We start from the raw sequence: 23,016 nt of genomic DNA on the forward strand, positions 1-23,016 counted from the left end.
TTGCTTAATTATCAGTGGGCATGAATAAAGTGTTTTCATACTTTATTATTGAATGCCTTCTTAATTTTTCTTTGTCAGGCTGAACAATGTCATCAAGTTTAGCCCTTCCTAGTAGGTCTTTTTAAAAAAATTATTATTTAATGTTTATTTGCATTGCCCAATGTTTAATTCTTATCCAGTTATTGGCTTTTTCATTGCTTTGCAACTCATTGATCTCCTGGGCATCTTCCAGCTGCCTACAAATAGCTTGTCTGATTATCTACTCTGGTATAGAGCTCGTGGTATTTTTGAAAGAGTTCAAGGTAATTTGATCTTTACTGCTACTGTTTTGTCTTTTAAAAGATAAATACCAGTTCTGCCTTTCTGGTTTTCACCTTTACAGTTTGCTCTCATCCATCCTTTATGGGCTCTCGTAGACTTTGTGCTCATAGGCTGTGTAATTGTAAGCCACAGAGCAAAAACTAATGTGATACAATATGGGCGGATCAGTAGGAAAAAACAGTTTGTACCATGGACCAAAAAGCTAGACTATAGGTGTGCATATTTATTTACTTTGATTAATCTGGTCTCCTAGACCAAACATTCCTGCTGCATGTGGTGCTCAAAGATAGCCAGAAGAAAGCTGTCCTACAAACTCATGCTTTCAGGTGTGTAGGCTTCTCAATGTTGCTTCAACAAGTGCCAGAGCATCCTTTCATCCATGATGATGATAGGAGCGCATGGGTGTTCTCATAACCTTATTCAGGGAAGCAAGTCTTATTTCTATTCTTGTTCAGTTACACATCCTGTCTGCTGCTTCCTGACTCTAAATTTGGGTGTTGGCCAGACAGAGGCTCAGAATGGAAGAAATTGTGCCTTAAATCTTGTGGCAGGGGAAACTGATCAAGTGGACACCATGAAAATAATGGCTTCCACTCTCTCAGTTGTTCATTTGTATGAGGAAAAGGCAGAGTAAATGAGAGAGGATATGCAGAGTTCAGAGCATGGACAGACGGAACTGCAAGAGATGCAGAGCTTAGAGATTGCAAGGGGGCATAGCTTGACCATGAACTGCCACTATGACTGCAATATATTAAATCTTTTATGAGACCAAAGAAGTTGATTGGGAAAGAAAGATGGAAAAGGTCAATCGTTATTAATTTAAAAAATAGAAAAAAAATGAGGTAGGCAATTCAGAAAAACACTGAAAATGGATACAGAAGTGGAAAGAAGAAAAACTGTCTTGAACAACAGGAGATCTTGGAGCTGGTTACTGACCTTGAGACCTTTAGTTTTTTAAGTGCGGAACACAGGAGGTCTCTGTGGTTTGAGAGTAATTCTGCCTGTGCATGTGCACTTGGTATTTGCTGTGGGACTTGATTTGTGCTGCAGATCACACATTGATTGGGACCTTTCTGTTCCTTTCAGAGACTGATGCACTCTGAACAGATCTTCTGATTTAATTTCATCCAAAAGGAATCCCCTTCATGTGCAGAAAAACTGCCCTACAGTCTAAGCCAACATGGAGTAAGTGAAGAAACAAAGTACTGCTGCACTCTACTGCTCTGAGCTGCGTTACTGTTGTAGACACATTTTAGCTAACCATTTATGGCTTGCAGATTTTGAGTACCTCAGGATGAAGTTCGTTTTCCTCAGGTGGCTTGAAAATAACTAACTTATACAAGTATTCATAAATACATTCTTCCTTTCCCTAAAGGATCTTAATCCTTTATCACTGGTGCACCAATTAAAACAGAGCAATCTATGTTGACCTTCTGACTAAAGAAGAAATTTAAAAATTAAAAAAAAAAGGCATCAAAAAAGTCAATATTCTTCAGAATCTATCTGAAACCTTTCTTCTCCTTTGGGTAAATTGGTTCATTAAGAAACTACCATTTCACTATAATCCTTTTTTCACCTTAGGCAAGTCTCCCAGGAAATCTCTCTGAGAGTCCTTTTACCGAAGCTTACAATCTTGAAATGCATTGCTTTTAGTTTGAGTTATTTTCCTTCTAATCTAGTTTTTGAGAATTCTGTCCTTTTGTGACCAATATCCACTACATTACCAATAATATTCACATTCTTCACTGTTTCTTCTCTGTTAATTAGAGCAAAAGTGAAGCAGCCCCTACCCTCATTATTCTTTTCATGAAACAGTTTCAGGAGCTTCCTCTTCAGCCTGTTTCCTGCTGCATTCACAAAGGATGTTAGTCAGTTACCTATGTTATCACTCAGGTCTGTGCTCTGGTTTACTCTTCACAAATACATCACCTACTTTATCCTTCTGGCCTGAGAGGGAACTTTTTTTTTTTTAATTTATTACCATTCTTTGCAGACACTTAGCTCTTTCTTCCTTTTGGACTGAACCTCAGAACAAGTGTATTCATCCGTGCTCCCTTACGTCTCTTCCTCAACAAGATGTCCTACATGAATACGAATTATTCCGTTTCCCGATCTCCCTAGATTGTTATATTATTACTGTAATTATTATGCAAATGAGATGCATGAAGTAATAATCAGATAGCTGGTGAGTCTTAAATCAGTCAGACTCATGATTCTTGGTGTTAAGGGTGCATAGCTTCTTTTTCAGTAGCACCAGGACATGTTCTTCATTTGCTATTGGGGTCTGGACCACTGGCTGCTTCTCTAATCAGCTGCTTCTCTGGAGGATGTCCAGTTTATTCTCCATGACTGGTGCTCCTGCATTCCTTTTCAGCTGGTCAGGACGTCCTCATTCCTAGTGTGTTATTGATGTCCTTTTGGATCATATGGGCTTCTTCGTTTCACAACTTTGTTTGTGGGTCTTCTACCGGTTTCCTAAAGAATATTTGCAGGGACTCTTTCATTCCTGGTTTTACTTATAGTAACGTGTAGGTCTGTGTTTCCTGGTTTGAGTACAGAACCTGGATTGAAGAATTCCCCTCCAGGGTTCTTGTGTGGACACAACTGCAAGTAGCCACCTTGTATCTGCCCTGCATCCTCACAGCTGTAGATTGAGAAAAGATTTGATGACAGAGAAGACACTGATGCTGTGCTTTTAAAGGGCTGAATTGTGATACTAAAGTGTGCTTTCTAAAATTCCCTTCTCCAATCAGCCTTTTAAATTGCTGTTACAAAAGTCAGTGAGATACTGAACTGTTGATTCACAAATACATAACTTTCATTGTCCTTCAGTGATCAGGATTTTAGCCATACCATAAGAAGTGATATGTGAGAACACACTGTCACCCCTCAAAATGATTCAGTAATTTAATTTTTAAGATTTCTCTTGAAATTATCCCATTTAAAAAACTTCTCTCATTTTCTAATATAACTGCTAACTTTGAGAAGTCTTTTGCCATGCTGAGCTATGCGCAAAGAGAATGGGGTAGGTCCCTTGATCATTGTGGTTATAACACTCCTCAAAACAGTGGAGGTTGTGATTTTTAATCCCTTTGGACTGCAGCAAAGTAGCTTGAAGTTATTGGTTAGGAGATGAGTGTTCTATTGAGCAGGCTGTTAGATAAAAGAGGAGTTATTTTCCAGCAACTTCATGGCTTTTCTTACACTTTCATTTCTCTTGCCATGATAGCAAGAGATGTATCTCTGCAGCAAGCTACTTTGCTCTTAGTCTCATTTATTTTATTAAGTGTATCTATAGAGCAAGGTGTTGCTTATTGAAAGATGAGTGGTAGCTGTTTTGAAAAACCTGCAGTGTTTGTACTGTGATATTAAGTAACGTGTATGAAGTTAGATACTATAAAGACTGCAATGTGAGATAGTCATGCTTCTTGAAAATTAAAATTCTGCAACTACCAAGTTTGCTACAACTTTTTTCCTCACATTGAAATAATCTCTTTTGGTTTTGACAGTAATAGGTTCTTTAGAGTATCTTGATAATTGATTTCTTGAATGCTTTTTGCTTCAGTCTGATCAAGGAAGTATAATGGCTCCTACTTAATGATATTTGTTTTGTTACAAGAGCAGCATATTTTGAATATGTGTCAATCCAGGGAGTGGATGTGCTTGTCTGTAGGTACTTCAGTACTTCTGTTGCATGGCTCATGAGGTTATTTTCCTTCCTCTGTAATGAATACAGAGTCACTGTATAAGAAAATAGTGCCTTAATATAAGATATATGGGCCTTAATACACAAGTGTAAATTATTTTAAAAAGGGTAAAAAAGGACCTTTTGAGTCATTTTGCCTAGTTACCGTAAGCAGCCCTGAGAGGAACAAATCCTCATAAAATTGTTAAAATGTATTTTAAAACTTTTAAAGTGGATTCCCTAGTTATTCTTATTCACAGGGTTAATGTGTGATTAAATTTCCAGCATGACAAAATTATCTTCAAGATGTTGTGTCAAAATTACAACCAAGCCTCAAAGGCAGGGAAGCAGGTTAAATAACCTGTGTAATTTATGTGGACTAAATAAACACCAGCACCCAATAATTTATTATTAGTCTAATTTAGAAAATAGCAGTCTTACCAAAATAACATTATTAGTCCAGTTACAGCGATAAGACCTCATCCAAAACATGCATGTAATTATTGCAACTTTCTCCCAATAATGATAGAATTAAAAGCAATATACACAAATATCCGCTTTTTTATTCCTTTTTCTGGTGTTAGATTCACCCTTCCTGTGTATGGCAGTGTGTCATTATAATGCTTTGCCAGGAGCAGTATGGAGTTGATGGTGGGGGCTTCTTCCACTTTGCTCTTTGGTCCCCCTTTGGTTATTTTTGCATTTGTGAACATAATTGGATTGCTTGATTTTTCTTTTATTATTTTTTTTTTCTTCAGCACTCGATAAATTACATATTGTAGCCAAGAGGTGCAATGTTCAGCCCATACTGACATAATTACATTTCAAAATTTTTTATGCACTGTAATTTAATTTAAAAAAAAAAAAAACAATTACCTTCTGTAATCAGTTTGTTTTCATGTATGCAAAGAAAAGGGGGAAAGTTGGTGAGTAAAGGAATAGCAGTTCTGCGTTTACCACTTCTCAGTGTTTACCTTCAGATGAAGGACAGACCTTCTTTACCTCATTCACCTCGTCTCTCCATTTTCTCTTTGCCTATCTTTACTAGTTCCTGGTGTCCTATAACTGACTCTACAGAGACCAGAAATGCTTCACTAGCTTCTACTTAATAATTTTGCTGGTGATTGCATAGAAGAAAATTTCCCACTCCCTGACTCTGTTTTATACTTCCATTCCACTTGCATGAAGTATGGAGTTTTAAGGAGCGTTCTGCATTTTCTGGCTTGTTAAACATTGATTGTAAGAAGCTATATTGGGATAGAAATTATTTTTTTGTTAGTCTGACCACACGTTAATCAAATCACAGAACTTGAATTTAAACAGAACATTGAATAAAATAGTAGAGCAGAGAACATGCACCCAAATAAAGATAATGATTGGTTTAATTTCCAAGAGTTTGAGATGTTAGGTATAAGACTGTTCATTTCTATATTATTTGGTCTAGACTTTATATCCTTTCACCACACAGTTTCTGTAGGAATTGCAGATGTTCATTGGTTCTGAAAATCTTGTATTTATTTTTTTAATTCCTGAAATATCAGATATTTGGAGGGAGAAGAACTGCGTAGTTAGGTTCTATAATTTTCCTAATGTATTAATTGTTTAAGAATGTGCAAATTATAATTTATTGTAAGAAAAACAGTAATACTAAATATAAGAGGTCTAGGAAGATCATACCTTAATCTGGAATAGCTTATAAGAACTGATCACATAGAATTCTGCATTTTTCAGTTGATATTGAAGGACACATCTATGTATGAATGAAAAATAATATAACTATGCAGACCAGGAAATAAAATCAAACTTTTAAGCATAAAAGATGGATTTTATCTTGTTGTTTGGTCTTGATAGGTATATATTTTCTATTAATGTATGTACATACAGACTTTATTTTCATGTCAGGATTACTTTTGTAATTGAAGAAGCCAGGCCATACATTCAAAAACCATTCTAAAAGACAGAATGTATTCAGGGTTTTCTAATTCCATTTAGTTTGGATGGCAGTTTGAATTCTCTTTGTCTTTAAAAGCTTCTCCACTTAAAATGTAATTGTCAGTTCTGAATTTTCACAGATATTTTTTTCCCTTAGTCTGTATCACTTCAAACATTGCTGCACAGTACTATAGTAATTTCTTTCCCAGCTTTTCCCTGATATCTACTTTTACCTGTCATTTATACCATCTCAGCTATTATTTTCAGCAGATGGATGAAAGCAGGTATTTCCATCAAAGCAGACTTACCTTTCCAATGTGTTTTCCTGGACATCTTTCTATCGTTTTACCTTTGGTTTTGGTTACTGAAATTCAGTTATCTTTCCTGATAATCCAGGAAAATGCTCTTTGTTTTCATTGCTGATACCACTACCCATTTTCTGCTCATGTGGGACTGTAGCTGCCTGCAGTTTTTATTTCGGTTGTACATCCGTAACCATGTCCAGATACAATTTTTCTCCAGCTGGAATTATGCTCCAACTCTGTTTTTGAAATCCAACTTTATGTGTGGACACAACACAAATAATTTCCCTTGTCATCTTTCTCTCAGACTTTTGTGTATCTCCTCCATTTTATCAACAACATACCTACTAATGGCTTTCATCTTCCTAATCATCCATATCACTGTTGCTCTCTTTGCTTTTTGTGCCATCATATCAAATTCAGTATTTTTTCCCTCCTCAGTACAATTCACCACTTCTTCATTGCTTCAACCACCTTTTTTCTGATATCTTGCTCTCCTGTTTTCTTCTTTTTGCATAGCATCTTTGTACACTTACAGGTGTTTCATCTGTGCTCTTTCATAGCACTGCAACCACATCATCCAGATGATCTTTTGAGGTCCCTTCCAATCCCTAACATTCTGTGATTCTGTGATTCTTTTTCATGTTTAGCCTCTGCTATGATGCCTGCAAGGCAACATATAGTGAATGTTCATTAATTTATAGGATGTTGTGTTTAGGCACTTTGTTTAAACACGCTGTTTAAGCATGCCCCCCCTCCCCCACCCCATCCTGCCCTGTGTTTTGTGAGCTGCTTCCCTCTTTAGCTTTTGGAGCCAGAATATGGACTTAAATATATATACTCAGAAAACAAGTAGAATATCATATCTAACAGCATGCTACTCATAGATTTGCAGACTTTTGTAATATTAAATGTATTCTTTTGATCCAAGTTTCATGCAAAGCAGTTTTATTTCATCTAGGCTCAGTTGTAAGATGTAGTTACTGTCCTCCAGAAGAAGTGTTATTTCCAACTGAGGTAGTCTGCAGCCTGACTTCCAACCTGCCCTTTCTGTAGCTTAAAGGTCTTCCAAGGCAGTATTACAAATTCCCGGTTCTTGTTGTATATGGCACAGAGAGCTGACTATCATGCAGATTACTAACCTTTTTCTTACATGCTTCTTGTTTATCAGCAACTTGTATAGAGTTCCTTATCTACTTCTCCTTACAATGCCTTAGTGTCTAAATAATTAAAAAAAAAAAAAAAAAAAAAAGAGAGAGAGAGAGAAAAGAAAGCAGAACACAGCACATTTCATTATATAGCAATATGTGTGGTACAGGATTAGTTTTAGTCAGCCTCCTGGTTTGTTGAGAAGTATTTATAACTCTGTCATATGCTTTGCTACTTGTAGTTATCATCAAATATGCTGCTTCAGTAGTTCATTTGGCAGAAACAGAATTTACTATATAAGTAATACTCCCTTGTAGAATTTTCAGCACATTGTCAAGAAATAACTTAATTTTTAAAAAGATCATTCTTTCTGTTTAAAGACAATATGAATTAACTCAAGACATTCTTATATACCAGTTTTATATACTATTTTATGTACTATTTACAGGACCATCTGAGGACATTAATCTCTGTCCGCTTATATACAGGTCAAAGCTTGACAAAATTCTGAATGTCAGTATTAGAACTCTTTTTTTTTTTTTTTTTTTTTTAATATGCTCTGACTCAAACTTACAGTCTCTTTATCGGAGATTTATAATAATTATAGTTTGGGATTTCATTGACCTTAATGTAGTGTTAAAATTCAATAAAACTATTCCTAGATTGCTGCAGTTATAAGATAGGCAACAGCATAAAATAAATGTTTAGTTTTCCTGTTTTGACAGTTGCTTGTTTGAATTTCTGGTGTTCACAACTGAAATTTAAAATGATCAAAAAATACCATAAAATGTTGATAGTGATTATTTTATTCTTATTTTTTTTAATAATATATGTAAGGCTGGTATATTTATGGGTTTAAAGATGGAGCAGTGTTTTTTGTTTATTTGTTTTTTCTTGATAGGGAAAAAACCAAAATAAGTGAAGCAGGGTCACTGTTAGTTTCTTTATGTTCTTATATGGGAAAAAGGGAAAGTTCTAGATGTAATAACAGTCTGAGAATAATAATAAATATTAAATAATCATAAAGAGGAAATAAAGCAATGCAAAAACAATCACTCATCACCTACCACAAACAGACTTATTCCCAGTCAGTCTCTGAGCATTGGCCACCTTGAGAGACAACCTCCCTCTTCTCCCTCTCCACTTCTTCCTCTACCACCATTTTTTATTGCTGAGCATAATGTTCCAGGTATGGAATATCCCTTCAGCCAGTTCAGGTCAGCTTTCTTGGCCATGTTTCCTCCTAACTCCTTGCCCATTCCCATTCTACTTGCTGGGGGATGGAGGGGAAAAAAGACAAAGGTTTGACACTGTGCAAGCACAGTTTAGCAACGACCAAAAACATCAGTGTGTTATGAGCACTGTTTTAGCCAAAACACAGCACCACACTGGCTTCTATGAAGAAAACTGACTCCATCCCAGCCCATCTCAGTGCATTAACTTAGCATTTACATATTGTAAGAAAGTATTGGAATAGTTCATTCAAGTGTATTTTTGCACTTGAATAAAACCAAATTGCACCAAAACAATAATTTGAGTATCCATTGCCTGGAAAATATAAAGTAACGTAGGCAGTTGATTTGGAAAATTAGCAGAATGAATGTTTAAATGAATTATACTAATAATGTTATATCAAAATCATATCTACAGGAAGATGCAAGTATGTTTTAAGACAGAATTCTTCTGTGGTTCTGTTTTAAACTCTTTAATATTAATATTTATCTTTCTTGGGGAGCCTCAAAGTTAAAAGGAACTTCATGGTCATAAGGGCATTAAATGAGCCAAGAAGATTGGAATTTGCTCTTATTAATCTTTTCAATCATAATAACTTTTTGACCAAGTTATGTTACTTCTGAAAACCCTTGAATTTTTATCTATAACATCACAGTTCCAGCTCAATGACACAAGAAACTCTTCTTATTCTAAACCCTCTTTAAACTGAATGGGGAATTATTGATGAAGAAAATGTACTGGGCAGTGATTCTTTGCATGGAGAGAGCGTCATTAAGCACATTGTAGTACATGTCTCACTCTTGTGTAGCCTCATCTAAGTGTTCCTGCTCTAGCAGGGGGATTGGATTAGATGATCTGTTGAGGTCCCTTCCAATCCCTAACATTCTGTGATTCTCTGATTTTCTGTATTTTTCTATTCAGTCTTACTTTTATATAAGTCGTTACACACTTCAGGAAGTTACTCTGTGGAAGATTATTGCATTTATCAAGCAATTAAAGTCACAGTCACCCTATTTCATTCAGTTTTAGATCTTAAAACACCATTTGCAGCTTATGCTCCAGAATGTAGTGTCTGTCTTCTCATTTTGAATAATGTAATATTACTGAAACTAGAGTGCTTCTGTCTGTCCAGAGTCTGTCTGCATTTGAATTGTTGGACTCTGCTAGCTGAGTAGCTTACTGCTGAAGAACTAAAGAATGAGGGCTTAGAAATGTCAATCAGAAAAGGGGAAGCCCTTGTGGATGCAGGAGGTTCTGTCACTAGTTTGTTTCTGAAACGTGGGCAGTTTAAACTTGCTACCAAAATTAACTGCTGAAAATAAACAGACAAAATATGATAAGTACCAAAAATTAGAAAACAGCTTAATTTCTGTGCTTCAGTTTGCTTTCAGTAACAGCCTGATTGTTTTCTTTTGTCATCTTATTCTTTTCTATTACAATTTTATTATGCTAGTACTATAGCATATACAGACAAGCAGGATTGGTGAAACTGAGAATTAATGGGTAGTAATGCAGATTACACATTCAAAAGCAAACTCTAATTTCTTTATCTTTTCAAAAATAGGCACAACAGTTTCATATTGCACTCTGTGAGAAAGTCTACAAATGCCTGAGGTTTTGTATTTGAAATTATTTGTATAGATATCTCATATCTAGATTTAAGAAAAATACTTTAAAACAAAACATCACCTCTTTAAGAAGCAGTATTTGATAATTCATCTGTCATAGAGTACTGGGTTTAGCTGGGATAGAGCTAATTTTCTTCATACTAAGTGCTATGGGGCTATGTTTTGGATTTGTGTTGAATACAGTATTGATAACACTGGGATGTTTTACTTATTTCTGACCAGCACTTACACACAGTCAGGCCCTTTTCTGCTCCTCACACTGCCCCACCAGTGAGTAGGCTGGGGGAGCACAAGGAGCTGGGAGGGGACACAGCTGGGACAGGTCACCCCAACTGACCCAAGGGCTATGCCATACCCTATGACATCATGCTCAATATATAAAGCTAGGGGGAAAGCATTTGTCTCCCATGTAGCTGTTACACATGATGAAGCCCAGCTTTCCTGGAGATGGAGGAACCACCTACCTGCTGAGGGGAAGTAGTGAACGGATTCCCTGCTTTGCTTTGCTTTTGCACATGGCTTTTGTTTTATCTGTTAAATGGTCTTTACCTCAACCTATGAATTTTCTCATTTTCACTCTTCTGATTCTCTCCTCCATTTCACCAGGAGGGAGTGAGAGAGCAGTTGTGTGGGGCTTAGTCACCAGCTGGGGTTAAAGTACAATATGGAATTTGAGAAAAAATAGCACTTTTGCTGAAAAAAAAAAGACAGTTCTTGGCTTTATATAATTAGTTACAAGTTTTGTTCAACATTATATGGGCTATTACAGAGTCTGCAAATTTATCTTGGTGCCATATTCCTTTAACAAGTATATTCTGTAATATAGATAGCCTTAGCATTAGCTTTAATTTTTCTGTATTTTCTCTGCTTTGGAAAGGAGTTATATTTATTTTCTGACTGTGGTAGTTTCTGGTTTTGTAGTCACAGTCATCTAGACTTCTACTCATATAACTGACATGTGAAGACATGATTTCCAACAGTATGTTCTTTGCAAATCTGTCATAGCAGGGAAAGCTATCTATCACTATGCCCTTGTTGTGTCTTGGAAATGATACCAGCTGAATTACATTGTGTAAAATGTAATTCTTTTTGTTGTCTTAAAAAATTAACATTTTTGCAGTCTTGCATCAGATATGGATGCAGTGGTGTCAATCAAATATCTGCCATATTGGAATAATTTTTTGTTTTAGAAAGGGAATAGCTGTAGTGGTATAGTGAATACACTATCTTTTGGTAAGTATATTGTTGTTTAATTTGGTGTACTCTTCTAGCTTCAGCTATGCCACCTGTGGACACTTTTATCCAGCTTTTTATGACTGCCCAGCAAGTGGAAGTTACTTGTTTCACAGTTCAGCCAACAGAGCAGAAATACAAGTTCTCACTGTTCTGCTACACTAGAGTCAGCAATGGCTTAAAAATGGTTAATCAGCAATTAAATTGAATTTGCTAATTTTGCACTTAAATGGATCAAGTTGAATTCCACTGGCAGCACAGTGAAGAATTACCTTTTCTCAGGGATATAGTAACAAGCATCCAGGGATAAAAAGTCTTGAAATACTGTCATTGTGCCAAATGACCCTTTGTCTTCACTATCAAGCAGTTTAATTGCTTTTTCTATAATACAGCTGAAGCCTTATTATGCCACTTTCCTATGCTTATATTTTATTGAACATTGAATCATTTGGTTTACTTTTTTTATCTGTACTTTTACAATGGCCTTTTCCCTATTTCTATTCAGATTAATTAAAACAAAGAAAAATAACCCCTAACATTCTGAAGTTCTTATTTTCACCAGCCACACGTTCTTAGTAGTGATGAGCAACTTCTTATAAAAAACTCATTTTCTTCCTATAGGATATTTTGCTATGTATTTTAATTGCTGGGAAAAGTAAAAACAGTTGATCTAAGACATAGCAGTGATTTATTTTTATGAAATATTAGAAAAATATTATTTGTTTTACAAAATATAGTTTTAGAGATAATTAACAAAATGTTTTGCTTACCAGTTCTTATTCAAGATCTATACCTCTACAGTGAAGGAATGCTTACGTATATTTGCACCCTTGCATTAAGTCAAACCAAGGAATAATGTACACAGTTCACTATCAAGCTGCAGTTAAATACATCAATCCTAGGTGAAGCTTTACTTATCCCCTCATATAACTCCTGTTGAAGATCATGAGGAGACACGGGGAAAGTGGGATAGCAGTCAATACTTTTAGATATTAGCCCTATGTTGGTTGTTTTTTTTTTTTTTTTACCTTGTTCTGGATACGGTTATTTCCTGAAGTGAATATATATATATATATATTATTGATTGTAGGATGGAATGGGAAATTTGAGAGTCACTAAAAAAGGAATACGGCTTGAAGGAATATCTGAATTTCTACTTCCACTATATGTGAAAGAAATCCATTCCCGAAAGGTAGGTGGCTTTTGTCTTTTTTATTAATTTACACCTGGTATAAATTAATCTCTTCACTCTCAAACTAAAAAGTTTATTTTTTATATCTCCTAAATTAAGAATCAGTGGAGCTTTTCTTTAAGAATACCTTAACAGCGAATGTTTCCTTCATGTCCAAAATGATTTTTTTTTTTTTTCTGGCACTTTGTCTGCCCCTTAAAGTAAATGTCTTATACTAAAGAAAGGACATTCAAAGCATGTGTGTTTTATACTTCAAATGACCTCAACATTGGGAACGGAACATATCACTCCTCTTTTGAAATGAAGTCCAGGAGAACAAGCTTGCTGATATATGCAAAATCCAGTGAAATAAATAATGGTTTTGTATATGCTTAAGCTCTTTCTGGTATATTTAGCTAGTGTAATTTCTTTTTTCCCATCCTTTTTTTTTTTCTTTCTTCTTCTTTTTTTTTTTTCTTTCTTCTTTTTTTTTTTTACCTAAGGCACAGGCAATCTAGTTAAACTGCATGATGTGTCTAGGATTTATTTTTTCAAAGCAAACCATCTTTAGTTTAGCTCAAATTTAATTGTTTTATCATGTAGCAGCAAGTTGCTACAGAGGAAAAATAAAATAAAGATATTCTGTATTCAGAAATTCAGTGTAGCTCATTTTTATCCTCTGGTTGTTTGTTTTTTGTTTGTTTGTTTTTTTTAATTGTTGATGTGGGGCTTTTGGTGTTTGTTGTTGTGTTTGGGTGGGGGGGGTTGATTTGTTTGTTGGTTTTCTTTTTCTTCAGTCATGCTGATTATATTAATATTGTCAATGAACTAAAACAATAATTCTGAAATACCAGAAATCTCTTGAGTTCTCTTTACCATGCAAGTGATGACCTGTGATCAGAGAGGAATGCTACAATGGTTTTCAGTCAATCATTAGCAAAGGATTTTCATAAGCATAGTGTGAAAATTGATAGGAATAAAAAAGTATGTTTACCTTAAATATCTTTGTGGAAAATTCTGTCTGTTGAAATCTGTCTTCTATGTATATAAAAGAAGTTTCAAGTGCATAGATGAGATCATGACAGTTTCTCATTTCTCTTAATTAGTTTACTCTGTTAATAGGCATGTGAGATGAACAGGTAGTCCCTTTGTTCTCTTTTTTTGGTAAAACTAAGGTCTTTCAATGTTTAACAGAATAGCAACATTGTCCTAGGTAATGAAAAAATTCTCAAATACTTAAGTAACAGTATATTCCCCAACAATGTTGAATTTTGTCACTTTATTGAGCAGGTATGTGCTACTTTTCAACTGACCATATGTACAATGTTAAAAAAAACTTGTTCATAATGTTTCTTTTATAATAGTAGATAAAAATACTAATAAACACCTAAGCTAAATCTATAATAAAACATTTGGTGGTGAATTATTTCTAAATAAATTAAAATATAATAGCTTTGATATTGATCAGAATTTTGAGGGGGGTAGAAACAATGGAATAGTCAACACTTAAGTATGTAAATGACCATTTAAGTACCAAGCACTGCTACCAAGAGTAAATAAATAAGGCCACTTTCTGCCTTCAAAAATCTACAAAAGGGAACTTTGGCTGTGGGTTTAGTTTTTCCTCAACCACCTTGCCATGTAAAGGTGTAAGCAACTCTTAATTAGTTTCTGCAATTGTCTAATGTTTTCTTTACATTTTGAAACTATTGTATTCTTCAAATTAACTGGAATACTTTCTCTTTTATTTATATATAAATAGAAAAAATATTTTAAGGGTTCTGTTAGACTTTAATATCTAGTACAACAAATCCATTTAAAATAATGCCTAAAGCACAAACCTCTTTGGTATTAATATTCCAATATGTAAACTTTATGAAATTGGTGTAAAATTTCCAAGATGTATAACCTTTCAGGGATCATACTTTTTCTTATATATTGCAGAACATAGGTTTGTGCATTTTTCCTAGTTCCTTTCTGCAGGTAGATGGTGTCTCTTATTGTTCCATGTCCTGTTAGTGTATATGAGAGTTATGATCTGGGATATTTGCACGCACAGAGCTTCATGTTGTAGAACATTGGTTCTATTAAAGTAAACATGGAAACTTTCATTTTGTAAGAGTAATTAGGGGCTCAAGTAGGGTCCTAATTTCTTCAGAGCTGCTAAGCAGTCTTAGAAAAAAATCCACACAAATGTTACTACTGTAAAGGAACAGGATGCAAAGTGTACTAGTAGCCCAACACAAGGTCACGCCATTTCTGTGAGGCCTATTAGACAGATACACCTGACAGTAAGTGTCCTCAAACCAGCAGCACAAGAAAAGAGAGTGGATCATTAGCTGGGCAAAATATTTCAACGAAAATATTTTCGGTGTTGAGAGTCTACTTATATCTATTAACATTAAAATACTTGTTTACTTGTTACCTACCTGAAAAAGCAGTATGTATGTAGACTTTGTGCTCATCTTGCAGTGCTTATGAACTAGGTTCATATTCCAGTGTTTTGCCAGTTTGTCCAGTAGCTGTGATAAAGTTTTAGCAATTTGTGATGAATACAAATGTGAATGTCATGAGGGAATGATGAAAAACCCCTCTGGAGCTGTACATGTGATGTCTCTGCATGGCATCTGCATGTGACATTAGCTGTTTTGTCACTTACAGAATTGACCTTGGTGTTGTAGAAATCTCTGAGTGAGCCAGGCTTGCTTAGCTGTCATTGTAGTCAGCAGGGACCTGATCAATGCAGAAAGTGGATTCTGAAGAGCTGTCCTGCTCACCAGCCACTAGTGTTTACTTTGTGTGATAGAGGGGAATGAATGCTTTTCCCTGCCTTTTCCATGGGAGGAATAATGATTCAAGTTTGATGCATATGGGATTTAAAATGTGCTGTGGAATTTAAAACTCATTTGAAGCTGATGTCTCTGCCATCTTTTTCACAGGTATGTTTCTTATTTATTTTCTAAAAGGAGAGTTTGCTCTTTAAGCAATTTTACTCATTCCCTTCTAAAGGAAGACAAACATTGAAGTGACGTCAGTCCATTAACTCTTGATATGACTTGTAACATATCCAATAGTAACTTTGTGGAACTGGGTGTATTTCCTCTGCACGGATGATATGGTTTATAGAATGACCATTGTGGGACCTTAGGGCACCTCTGATTTCCCATTACTCTGCACTAAGCAGAGTTAGGTGGGAAGACCAATGATTCTAGCGGCAGGGTGCAGCAGCACCTGTGCTATGTTGTGGCTAAGAGGCATGAGTGGAGTTCTGACACGTATGCTGGAGATATCTTTCAGTTGGCTAGATCTGGAGCTGATAAAATGTGTCATTGATAGCACAGGGTTCACCTCTGATGCTGATAGTGAGCTACTTTCTGGTAAGAGTCCCAGGCAGTCTGCTGATTAGCTGGGCTGAACTGAACTCTCCGCTGCTGCAATTTAAATTTGCTAGTGTCAAGTTCACATATCCTTACAGATGCTGAAATCACCACTTTGTCTGCAACATACTTGGATCTCCAAGTAAGATTGTTTATGCAGGTTTAAATGCTGACCTTAAACTGCCTTTATCAGAAGAGATGTTTTGAACTTTGCACATAGGTTGAAAAATTGTCTTTTATTTTGTGGTTCCTTCATTAAAACCATGAATATTAAAAGTAAATGCTAAACTATTTTGAGTTAAGTCAGCTAGAGAACAAATATGCATGAATTTTTAAAAACAAAACCATTTGTATTTTCTCCTGCCAGCGTACAGCTTTGTGTCAAAAAGTATTAATACAAAATTCATGTCTTGCGTAAACTGACCATTCATGTTTTTTCTGTAGAAGTTGTCTAAATGAGAAGGCTGCTCAGAGGGTGCCATTTCTCTAATCTTGCTCCTTTTACTTTGCCCTTTTTACTCTATTCAGTTAATGGTGTCTGCAGACCCATGGGCACCTACCCAAAATCTCACATATAAACAAAAAAGATACTTCTGTATTTTCATCAAATGACTTAACTGCATGTCAGAACTTTAACTGATACATCAGAACTTGAGCAGATAAGGGCTCTTTTGATCCCGAATCAACATATTTATATCCCTGAAACAAGGGTACGCGTACTCTATGAATTGAATTTTACTGAGAATTTCATTTTGACTACGGCTGGTCTAGTTGCATACTTTAATCTGAAACCAGTAAGTTTAGTGTAGACAATGTTATATTTTACATGTTTATCTCATTTGCATTGATATAATGCAAAGAAAAAAAGCAAACTACATTCTTCGGTATGTATCATTAATGACATGTGAAATCAAATAACATATAATGCAATAACCTGAATTATTACAATGTTTCCATTTTTCTGAATTAAATTTCTCTATTATGCTACAGCTGCATCCACACTGCTGCATTTGTGAATGGAAACAATCAAGGTATAGCTTTATTAGTTTTTTTTAATAATAATAAAATCAGTTCATGGTGTTTTCTTGGGAGTGTATTCTTGGACTTTTTGATCTTTCATTTGCACATACAGTACTTAAATATTGTAGAAAATCAAGTTTGTTCTTTGTTAAATTGTTTCCACTGCAGATAAAATAAGTAACTCATCCTTTAAATTACAAGGGATTGCTTCTTTTTAAAAGTGTATTCTCTGAACTTAAAGAGTACATGTTTTCAAGAGATTTCCTTAGAGAACACAGAATGTAATGATTTAGTTAAAATTCATTAGAAAAAAGTCTAGCAAACAAGAAATACTGAATAAACTTCTAACTGAACACAGGAAACTCTGAAAACTGTCTGTATATCTTGTAGTTTTAAAGTTATGATTGTATAATAACTAAGAAATTGTAGGCAGACTTCAAAGCAGAACTTCTCTCTAGTATTCCTTCTTTCTAGATTTTCACTCCAGAGACTGAATATCCTTGTAAATACTTAAAGAACTTTTTATGTATGTATATATATATATTTTGTTTGTTTGTTTTATTTGCAAACCTGAATCAACTTTGACAAAAGCTATTCTACAATGTATGTCTGTCTTCAACGTCTCTACGAGTGTGTGTAATAATTAACACAAAACTAAATTTTGTCAAATCCAACCAGCATATTGCACATATTTAGGATTGTGCTGGCACCTTAGATGCCTTTGTGACAACCCCAAATTCCTTTTCTGAGAGAATGCCATTGAGCTACTCTGTCTGAAACAGTTAAAAAGAAGTAGAATAGATTACATCAAATGCCCTTATGAAGTTGGGGAAGGACATCCACTGTGCTTCTCCATTGAGCCAGCCTTCTCATTATATAAGATCACTAAATCAGCTGTTGCCTACCTTTAGTAAACTTATGCATATTTTTCCCAATTGCCTTCTTTTCCTTCATCAGTTTTGAAATTATTTTCAGGGGAATCTCCTCCATAATCTTCCTAGGAAATGAAGTGAGACTGACTATGCTGTAGTTTCAAAAGTCTTCTTTTCTTGAAAGATGTGCATAATCTCTTGTAAGGTATGTCATATTTGTTGACTTTTGGGGCTTGGGAGGAGCAACATGTTCCCCTACCCTCCCCTGAAACATATTCTTCTTAAAATTCAGGGACAAGTTATTTGCTAAATCTACTCTCTTATCTGCTCTGTAAGATACCTGATTTCCATGCAGCAAAGCTACTTTGAGAGTCCTTCCACTACTGAGGTATATGGATATCAGAGAAACTCCAATTAGGAGATGTCATTGGTCACCTTTTTTGTACTACCACAAAAATCACAAAGGCACCTAAGAATCTGCCACCTTTATTGCTCAGGGTGAAGTACGATGCTTGTTTCTGCAGCTACAGATCACAATCCTCTTGGATAAAATCTGAAATGCTCCCCAGTTCATTTTTCAAATATCTACTCTTCAGCTTTGCCCTTGGGATCACTCACCTGTCACTGAGAATGAAGTCATTACTATGGCATAAAAGACAATTCAGTCAATTTGGCTCTACACATGATGTAGTTCCAAGGTAGTGAAAGCCCAGTGTCAGTTTATTGGCTATGAACAAGATGTAAGGTTTTCTTAATCACAAGCTTTGGAAGGGACAAGTCATTTTTGTATTTGTTGGTGGTCTCTGTAGGGACTGCCACTTTGAAATTGAGTTGGTTGTATTCGCTCTTCACTGACAGCTGATAAGAAATTTTGTGATTCATGATTTTGTCCTTGATTTGCTATACTTCACTGAAACCTGTTTGGGGGTCATCCAATTGTACAACTCTATCCTTTGAACACATCATTTTTTCTTGTCAGCCTGTATTACTCTTATTATTACTGTGCCTCATTGTTCAGTCAAGGAGGATCTCTGCTTGTTGTATTGAAAATTCTGAGTTAATGATATCCAAGCTTTTTACTTTGGTTGATTACAGCTCATGAATAAATTCATGAGTGGCCTACATCCACCCAATTTTATACCAGCCTTAGGAACTGAATTTGATTTGGGAACACATCTTCAGAAGGGTGTGGGTAAGTTAATGAAGTAGCAACTATTTTTCTGGCATTTGTTGCTTTCAGTAGCAATTACATTTTCAGTTTTCCAAGTACTTCCTTCATGTAATACATCTATGATCCACTGGGGCAAATTTCAATGAAACCATGTGATATTTCAGTGTGATGTTCATCATGTCTTATGTCTCATCCTAATACTCATTCAAAGTGAATATGGTTTGAGCTATTTTAACTATATGAGCATCTTAAGCTGAGGAACAATATTTTTTTCCCTGAACAACTTCAATATAATATAGTTGCAATTTGCAGAGTCTAAGCAGCTACTTAAAAAAATCCTGTATGTTTAAAATGACGGGAAATCGTTATTAATATTTCCATGGAAAATCTGATCTAAAGCAGGAATGTAAAAGCAAATTACTTGAAAGAGACTTGAAAAGGAGAAAAATCTGTCATCCTTTATCTCTTCGTACAGGAATTTACTCATGTTTCTTCATGGAGAACAACTTTTATACTTTGCATCCTATTTTACAAACTTAAGCTAGACCTTAGTTTTTGCTCCTCTGTAGAAACATTAAAACTATGGATGCAGAGATAAAAAGGATGGGGGGGGGTGGGGGGGTGGGGAATGAGAGTCATTGAGGGAAGGCACTATCCATATAAGTTATTAGGCTCAAAGTACATAACATAATTTTATCTCTCCAAAATACATGTAGTCTGTTAACCCTGGCTTAAGGGCTGCTGAGATGGTTTGAAATGTATTTTTTACAAGTCAGGCTGTGCAATGATCTCACTTGTAGGTCTTTAGTAGGTAAAGAAAAATTAAAAAAAAAAAGGTAAACAGTGTGTTTTTTAAGTTAGGAGATCTGCTTCATAACCAACAAAGAATACTCAGGTAATAAAATCATATACTATATCAAATGATGTTGTAAGTTGTCGGCATGGATTTCTGATCATGCCTGACCACCTTGACAGCCTCCTACATCAAAGCGTCTAGCTTGGTGGATGTAGACAGCTAATATCATTAATCTCATCTTTTGCTAGGCTTTTGACCCAGTTTCCCATTATATACTCTGAGCCAAACTGATGGTGTACATGCTAAAAGGACAGTGAGGTGGGCTGAAAACTGGCTGAAGTGCTGGTCTCAAAGAGTTGTGACCAGTGGCACAAACTTCAGTAGGAGGCCAGTCCATAGTGGTGTACTCATGGGGTCAGCACTGAGGTCAACATTCATTAATTTCTTCATGAATGACCTGGACCTGCACAATGCACCCTCAGCAAGTTTGCATATGATACAATCTAGGAGGAGGAGTGTACAAACAAGTAATTTCTAGAAGCAAGAGAGAAGCAGAAAAATAATGAAAGCATTGCTGGTTTAAGTGTTCAGAGGTTTAATTATTCCAACTCATTAATAATACTTTTTTCTTTCCATTTCATATCAGATGAATCTTAAAAGTATCGGGGTAATAATCAACTCAGAACTTCAAAGCTAAAATTTTGAAAGTTAATATAAGATAGATTCTCAAGGTATTCATTCTGAAACAGAAATTGGTGTAATTTCTAGAAGTGTAAGCCAACTTACAAAATTAGTTTTGCCCATTAGATATGGAAAAAAATCATTTCTTGAAACAAAATTATTACAGTCCTCTTTTACTTGTTCAGCTTTGCTTTCAGTATACTTTGTGTTTTGTATGACGTTTCTCACTTTAAAAAATGTTTGTAATCAAATTATATGGACCAGATATACCATTCATAATCTGCAAAAATGAATAGCAATAAAATTCAAACCCAAAATCTGCTTGTTAATCTAAGAGAGATGTGAATTATTCAAACAGAGGTTCTGAAGTAATTTTTGTTTTAATCATACCTGAAGTGAAGTTATAGAAGCTTACTTCTAGAGTTTGCTGAAACAGTTCAGGAAAAATAATTTCTCTATCTTCATATATAATTTGCAGACTTGTATTGTATTAGGCTGGGGTGGGTTTTGTGTGTTTGTTTGTTTGGGAGAGGTTGTTTGGTTTTGGTGTGTGGTTGTGGTGTTGTTTGGTGTGGGTTTGTTTTGTTTTTCATTGTAATTAGTATTTCTATATTCTATCACAAAGAATAAAATTCTAAGCAATGAAATAAAATTATATTCTAATTCTTGAGAAATAGCATATTTTTGTGACAGTGCACATAGTTTGGTGTCTCACATGGTAACAGGGAAAATTAATGTATATTTCAAGGTTTAAGATGAAAAAAAATAATAATCTTTCTTTGACTACCTGGAGTGAAATTAATAGGATCAGATTTAGTATAATCATTGTATCTGTTGTGACAGTCCCTGATGAGAACACCATTCCTCTCTTAAAGGAATGAACTGCATTTTCATTTGCAGCATCTAATAAATGGCTATAAAAAAAAAAAATCATAAGGGTTGCATTTATAATACTGTCCATTTCCTGTTTGAAGTGAACTTTGTATTTTCTTGCTATTCAGTAAGAACCAATTTGGATTTTACTGCTTCATAATAAAAAACTTTCTTTTTTTTTTTTTCATGTGCACACAGATATATAACTTGCATATATATATATGAACAACATTTTAAAATTACTGGTCAGTCTTAACAATTGGAGCCTTTTACTCGAGATAGCAAGCATGTTTTTTGAGTTTATACTATACAGCCTTTGTTGTCTCAAGAAATATATCATGCCATAAAACTCTACTTTCAGAAACAACTTGTCATCAGCAATGAAATTTTCTACTTTGAAAATGCTTTTATAGAGTATTTTTTGTTTATTTTTTACTATTCCCTGAAGGAGTTTCCCATCCATCTAGTACTGTGACTTTATATAGTTCTGAAATCCCTCCCTCAGTCACTTAAAATTTTAATATTTTTGTGCTGCCAGATCTAATTTGTCAGGAGACCTGCTGAACTTCCATCAGGTTTAGGAAGCAATGTGACTGTAGCTGTAATGAGGAAGTATCAAGTTAAAATGAGGCAGAGAAGATAAATAGATAAAAGAAGTGCTACAAGCATTTTAATGAAATAGTATGGATTACTAAAATACTCGTAGGCCCAACAACTGACCTATTTTAGAAAAAAAAACAACTATCCTTTTTTAGGCAGTGCTGGAAACATATCAGATATGATTTTTGGTCATAGGTCTTCAATATGTGGTTAATTCATTCCCTCCTTAAAAAAGGCAGGTGAAGTATTTATTCTGCTTTTAGTTGCAAAATGAATAAGTACCACATTTTATCATTTTATGGATTATACTCTTGAATCTTTTCTAAAAGTTACTTCAGAACAGTTTCAAATTTATTATTTGAAGAAATAAAATGGAAGCATTGATTATTTCATAACAAGGACCATGTTTTGACAGTGACCTACGTCCAAGAGTGATACGTAACTTTGAAGCCTTGCTGACATGGAGAGCATCCCCATGAAATATTTGCACAAAGCAAAACAATTTAAATTTCTTCTATTACAAAGTGTATGATCAGTAATTTACTTTGAACTCATTTTATTAAAAGAAATTGCAAGTTCAAATGAAAAATTATCTGAAAATTGCTGCTTCTTGTCTGTAACAAGTAACTTGAATTACCATGCATTCTACAGATTAAATAAAAAATACATCAGAGTTCCACTGAAGTGATGTGTTCTATGTTTTCTTCCTGTTGCTAATGTTGGGTATAATTATGCTGTCCTTTCTCTAGTGTAATTTCCTGTGGGTTTTGTAGAAAACTGTTAAAATTTTCCGTATTCCAGTTTTCCATGGAACATTTTTTTCCCATAATCTTCTCACTTCATGTGATGTTAAGGAAATGAGAAACTGACAGAAGACACTGAAAGTTTAGTTTTTCAAAGCTCTGATTTTTAACATCAACATACTCTGCTGATTTGCAGGTGACCAAAAAGTTCAATTGTTCCAAATTCTTA

At 34.9% G+C, this 23,016-nt stretch overlaps 1 protein-coding gene across 3 annotated transcripts in view; it reads left to right on the forward strand.

Annotated features, from left to right (window-relative positions):
- SGCZ (sarcoglycan zeta) overlaps window positions 1–23,016 on the forward strand; it is a gene marked incomplete at both ends in the record, with an annotated part of 440,910 nt that overhangs the window by 306,913 nt on the left and 110,981 nt on the right. For 2 of the 3 annotated variants that reach the window (XM_082050805.1, XM_082050807.1), the window contains one exon: window positions 12,574–12,675. The exons of the other annotated variant lie outside the window; for it this stretch is intronic. In XM_082050805.1, coding sequence (XP_081906931.1) covers window positions 12,574–12,675 — 102 coding nt within the window. The remainder of the gene's footprint in view (window positions 1–12,573; window positions 12,676–23,016) is intronic. 3 annotated transcript variants of the gene reach the window in all.

Source organism: Streptopelia decaocto (genome assembly GCF_964273445.1).
Source record: "Streptopelia decaocto genome assembly, chromosome: 4".
NCBI classification, from domain to species: Eukaryota; Metazoa; Chordata; class Aves; order Columbiformes; family Columbidae; genus Streptopelia; species Streptopelia decaocto.